We start from the raw sequence: 6,140 nt of genomic DNA on the forward strand, positions 1-6,140 counted from the left end.
TTAAATTTTTTTTTACCCATTTATACCCACATCATTTCTTTGTACTTAACAGGAGCAGGTTGAGGCTGCAAGGAAAGGTTTGGACCAGGCAAAAGAAGAAGGTTTGAAATTGCATCAATCATCTGACAGTGATGAAGAGGATTCTGTACATCCCAGTACAGATGAGCCTACTCCATCCCGTCGCCCTCGCAAACACAAAGAGAAAGGTGCTCCTTCTACAAGGGTCAGTGGTAGGCTCAGAGGGACACCTGCTGACGATATATCTCTAACGCAGACATCCCCAGATAGAGGCCGGAGGACGGCATGGTTGAACTCTGAGCGCAGCATAAGCCAAACCCCTGGGTCCACACAAAAGTCTCCCCTAAACAGAGAAGTGCCTGAGAAGCTTCGCAGTGGCCCACGAGGGCGATGTACAACCAAAGAATCTGCGTCATTAGAGAACCAGACTATCCCAACCAACCAGCAGCTTATAGATTCAACAACCTTGTCCCCTGCTATGCGGGATTCATACCCAAAAATTAGTGTGCCATCCCCTCACCAACAGTCCATCTCCCCATCAAGCTCTGTGCCTTCAGCTGCTGCATCTCCCTCATTGGACAGAAACTCTTGTGGCCATCTGTCTTCCTCTACTGTTGCATGCAGAGAGGACAGTGAAGACCAAAAGGGAGAAGCACGGTCTGAAAATGTACAGAGCAGAGATCGGAGAGCCTCTGCATCATCAGACTCCATCTGTTCTCCAGAACATCACTCTGAACAGGAGTGTCAGCTCTCTCTTTCTCCCACTCTAGCATCACCTAACTCTCGCTCACCACGAAAGCGGCAGTCTGCTGAATGGGAAATTCTCAAGGGACTTCCAGAAGATTCTCCCTCAGCCAAGGTCCTTCGAAAGCTTCCAGGTCGTCTGGTCACTGTGGTGGAGGAGAAAGAGCCAAAGCGGAGACGGAGAGGTGTGAGTGGGAGTGGAGGATTGCATGAAGGTTCATCAGAGGAGCCTGAAAAGACTGAGCCAGTTCAAGACACAGTCCCTCATTCATCTGATGGATCAACTCAAACTTTTAAAGTCTCTCCTCCCAAATCTGTTCTCACATCCTTACAATCTTCCCCACCACCAACACCACGAGAGCAGGAACAGACCTCTTCGCCATTACCTTATAGTTGTATAGGTCGAGGACACAACCCCTGTTCTCCAACACATCATTCCCCAGATATGCCTGTCTTGCGGAACTTACCAGTACGCCGAAGGCTAGAAACAGAGTCCCGATTGGCTGCACAGTTAGGAGAGCAATTTTTAGGGAGAGGTAGAGGAGTGGATCGAAAATCTGCATCAACTCAGAAAAGAATAGAAACAAGCACTGACAAGGACGGTTCTGCTCCATGTGACTCCAGTCTTATGTCGAGGCGGAAAAGGGGCAGGCCACCGAAAACACCCCCAAGAGCACTGGAGTTGTCAGAAGAAAACACACCTGTAATTGAGAAAACAAGTCCTGAGCGGAGCCCCCCTCACTCACCAAAACGGAAAAGGGGACGTCCTCGTAAAGATTCCACCACAACTACAGGCTCACCCCCATCTTCACCCTCTGCTGGTGCTCCTTCATCCCAAGAGCCTAATTTGTCAAGGTCTAATGTCATGCCTGAGACTTTGCCTACTGACAGTAAAATTTCACCAATAAGCTCTCCAACACTCTGCCCCACTTCACCCTTAAATGCTGCTGAAGTGTCCTCACTTCCAAAACCAGATTCTGAAATAATTCAGACCACTACATCGGTTTTACTGTCCACATCTCCATCAGAAACTGGTGTAGACTCGCATGGTGATACTTACGCCAGTCTGAACACCATAAGTTCATGCAATGACTCTGACAACAGTACACTTGTATCTTTACCACACAGCACCTCTACAGCAGCACCATATGAAACTTGTACTGATTCTTCTCCTACACTACAGTTTACATATTCTTTCAGAGAGCCTCCAGTTACTACTGTTTCAATCTGTGCTGAGGAAATTGCCCACACGTCTGTACTTTCTGATGCCAGTGAAATCACTGCTTATTCAGAATCTTTAACTGTCTCAACGGCTGCAGTAGAAGCCGAGGAAAATTCAGTCACGGATAATCAGCAAGTAAATAATTTGCAGCCTTCAAATACATCGACTCAAGTCACTTCACAATGCGTAGATGAAACCGATCCAACTACAGACCTGCCACAAACCACTTTAGAGCCAATATACAGTGTAGCTGAATCTTCTACTCCCACTGATCAGCCATCCATCCAACCTAGTTCTCCACCTGCTTTGACTTCTGAAATTGAACCTGAAGCATCTTCATCTATATTGGAGGCACCAGAAACATCTGCTGTACAGACTGTGTCAACAGTTCAAAGATCTTTACCTCAGTCTGAGCAAATTTCTCCTCCGTCACAACTTCAAACTACAGCAATGGAAGCAGTGTCAGATTCACCATCACAGCAAATATCTTCATCATCTTTACAGTCTCTATCTGCCACTAATCCAGTAACAACAGATTCTTTGTCCACACTGAGTACAGATGCAGATTCTTCTCAATCCCAAAACATTGTGGTTGAGACCATGATTGATAATCATGAAGGCCCACATTCACCCAAGGAGAAAGTTGAAACTGAGGAGGAGGAAGTTTTAACTGAGGAAGAGGTTGTTACTGAGGAGGAGGAACAGGAGGTTGTAACAGAGACAGAGGTTGTAACAGAGACAGAGAAAATGGAAACAGACAGTGTTGGTGAGGATGATGCAGGAGAAAAAGATGACATCTTATCTCAGCCAAAAAAGAGAAGACTGGAATGTTTGCCAAAGGATCAGACACCTAGTGCCTCAGGAGTTGCCTCATCAGATATTGAGAGTCATGATGTTCAGAAAAGTGATGGTCCTGATAAGCCATTAGAAGAGGAAGAACCAGAAGACAAAGAACCCAGATCTTCTATCAGAACACGAAGCATTAGTAGACAAAGCAGCCAGGAGACAGTCCGTTCCTCTTCACCATCTTCTGTATCCTCATGTGGTACAAGATCATCTCGGTCAAAGAAGGGTGCAGAGAACAAGAACCCCGTAAAAAGGAAACGGAGTGAAATAAAGTCTGAAAAAAAGAAGTCTAAAGAGGGCTCTGACAAAAAGCACCAATCCAACTCTTCCTCCTCATCTTCAGACTCTGAGGACTCTAATAGTGTGAAAAGATGTCTGACAAGATCAGCTCAAAAGAAGTTGGAGAAAGAGGGCATGATTGCTAAAAATGATGAGAGCAGTACGAGGCAAAAAGCAAGGTCTGACAAGAAGGCTAAATCCACCAATTCCACGGAAGGGGAGTCCAGCGGTGAAGTATGTTCAAGAGTAACCCGGAAATCTACAGGCCCACAGTCAAATACTTTAGCCTCCCCAGAACCTGAGGTACTGGGCAAACGCTGCTCGGCCCTTAATGCTGCTGCCAAGCTCTTGGCAATGAGGGCGAGAGGCCCCGACACACCCAGTTCCAGCCCCAAAAATAAGACTGCTGCACATCAAAGCAAAACATTAACATCTGAAAAAGTTAGTAAACCCAAGGTTAATCCAGGACAGGACTCTCCCAAGGTTTCTAACAATAAAGCAGAGAGTGGCAAGCAACCCCTCGGTCAGTCAACTGAATCACCACAGTCCTCTTCTTCTGCTCGATCAACTCGGCAGCGACCAGGCAGCCTGGTCCCCCCCTTGGAAGTGGAAAGGGTAAAAAAGGAAGAAAAGAAAAAGCCATCTGATCAGAAGGAAGAAGGTGAAGATGAAATTAGAGAGACCAGGTCTTCGAGAGGTCATAGTGCCTGCAGTAGTATAAGCAGTGAAAGAGGAGTGGGCAGCAGCAGAAGTCGGAGTAGCAGCAACAGTAGCCAGCGCACCCACAGTCTGAGCTCACAAAGTACAGACCCCATACGCACCCGATCCAGAGCCACTTCCTCTGGTAGTGATACAGAAAGAAGCAAAAGTATTCAGAGGAAAAACGATGGAGGCCGAGGCAGGGAGAGCAGAAAAGAGAACAAGTCCCAGAAGCTTGACAAAGCTGAGCTGAGTGCTGGATCTGGTGACGGGACTCCAGACAGGGTTCTCAGGAGTGTTGCTGCACTGGCAGCTGCTCATGCACTTACTCCAGCTTGTAACACACGATCCTCAACCTCCCAAAAACGGCACTCCAAGACGTGATGGGGATTGGAGAAGTTGCATTTAGATTTAAAAATAAGTTAGATCAGAATTTCAGAGAGGAGAGAATGTCTATTTTATGGAGGAAAGGGAATCAAATTCATTAAAGGCCATGATTTGGCTGTATGAGCGAAGACAGGAAAAGAAGATCTGTTGCACATTGTGATTAGATCTAACTTCGCTTTTGCCCTCACAGCTCTGTAAAGGCAAGCCATTTATAATGTGGAAAGGGTGTGTAGATGCTGGACAATGATGAAGATTTGGTCATGTATTTAAAAATGTTCTAATAATTTGGATAATATTTTACGTTGCCACAAAGACTTTGGAACTTCAAAGTAGCTGGGCGAGAGGCAAGATTCATTGTTTGTTCACACTATGTACTGTAATCAAAGACTGAAAGACTGGAAATACTATGTGAAATATGTTAGAAGATTGGTCACATAGACTGTACACTTTTTACAGAGTTTACTAGTGCTGCAAATGGTATTGATGAGTAAGACGTTCATTAATGCTACATTGAAATGATTTAGTGGGGATTGTACAATTGTAAAGTTTTTAGACTGTTGCGTTCAGGATTATGTTTGTCAGCTGTTTTGATGATTGTTTGTTTCAAGCCAGTTGATAAATCACAAAAATACCTTTGATATCTTCCAGGGTATGAAGAAAAGGACAGGTCTAAAAAATATTTCTCTGCACTATGCTGGAGTTACTATTTGCTTAGGTCACCTGTCTTGTATAACGTTTCAGTCAATTACTTTTAAATTCTGCTGCTGCCTGCTTTTTTCACTTTTGCACATCTGAAATGTCTAAGACATTGATGAATGCATTGTGATTTAGTTTTTTTTTTCTCCTTCAAACATCAACTTGTCAGTACATCCTTACTGGTACCTCACTGCATTTTGTAAGCTCTAAAGTATGTGTATCTCTTGAGCTTGTGATGAATCTTGATATTTGCTTGTCATTTGCTTTATAGCAGTACAGAAATGGGAGACAACATCTTGCTATTTTTCTTATCTCTTTCCCAAAGTGTTAATCATTATGATCATCTTTACACATTAAGTCGTATTCTCAACAGAATCTAAATGAGTTTGACAAAATGAGAGTGCCTGTTGATCCATACAAGGATCCATGTTAACGTATAGAAGTTTGCTCATCTGTAGTGCTTTAAATGTAATAAGCTCTTCCACCCTTCATTGTAACAGCGACATTTTTGTTTGTGCAACCCAAACTGAAGTCAGTTCTCTGGTTAAAAAATTGTCAGTTCTCCCATCTTTCACCCGATTCCCCCCGGCTCTTTTGGAGTATTGGCCCGTTTTACGAAGGGACAGATGCTGAGTGCATAAGATACACCTGTAAGAACTTCTTAAGAAAAAAAATGTCTACTTTTTATTTGTATTTTTTGGCTCAATATTGGCCGTCAGGTGAGATGTAAAATAGCTTTCTTTGCCCTTGTTGGACAGAAAGATGTTTGGGGGGTATTTAGTAGAACATGGTGATGGTCTTATTTTTATTTTGATTTGTGTCTATTCTAATTTGTTACATTCCTTATGTTCTCTTGTAATTCCACATTGTTTTACTTGAAAGATTGAAACAAATGTAAGTTGAATAAAAAGACCAAAAATACATTATTCTTTGTGGATTTTAATTGAAATTAATTTAATTATGAATTTCTTGCACGTGGGGGAAGCCTATGCTAGGCCAAGATTAGTTGTTTATAGCATTGCTGTGACAGTAAGAAAACTGAAATACCTCAGTTATTTGGGTTAATGGTTGTCAAAGTGTAGTCTGGTTCCTTTCAAACCATCCAAACCAGTTTTTACACCTCTGTGCGTGTGGTAATGTTTATAAAGTAACATTTAATCCGATGCCAGCACAGGATTAATGATCTAAAAAATAAATTAGCATCGCCGGAGTGAGCACCAATCAGAGTTCAAGCATTTGCAAGCGAGAA

At 43.4% G+C, this 6,140-nt stretch overlaps 1 protein-coding gene across 12 annotated transcripts in view; it reads left to right on the forward strand.

Annotated features, from left to right (window-relative positions):
* The window catches only part of srcap (Snf2-related CREBBP activator protein), a 30,474-nt gene extending 24,662 nt beyond the window's left edge, over positions 1 to 5,812 (forward strand). For all 12 annotated transcript variants that reach the window (XM_087276420.1, XM_087276425.1, XM_087276423.1 and 9 more), the window contains one exon: positions 53 to 5,812. In XM_087276420.1, the coding sequence (XP_087132546.1) occupies positions 53 to 4,192 (4,140 nt within the window). In that variant the 3' untranslated portion in view covers positions 4,193 to 5,812. The remainder of the gene's footprint in view (positions 1 to 52) is intronic.
* Positions 5,813 to 6,140: the final 328 nt, after the last annotated feature.

This window comes from Danio rerio, chromosome 12, assembly GCF_052040795.2.
Source record: "Danio rerio strain M-AB ecotype USA chromosome 12, GRCz13ab, whole genome shotgun sequence".
NCBI lineage: Eukaryota > Metazoa > Chordata > Actinopteri > Cypriniformes > Danionidae > Danio > Danio rerio.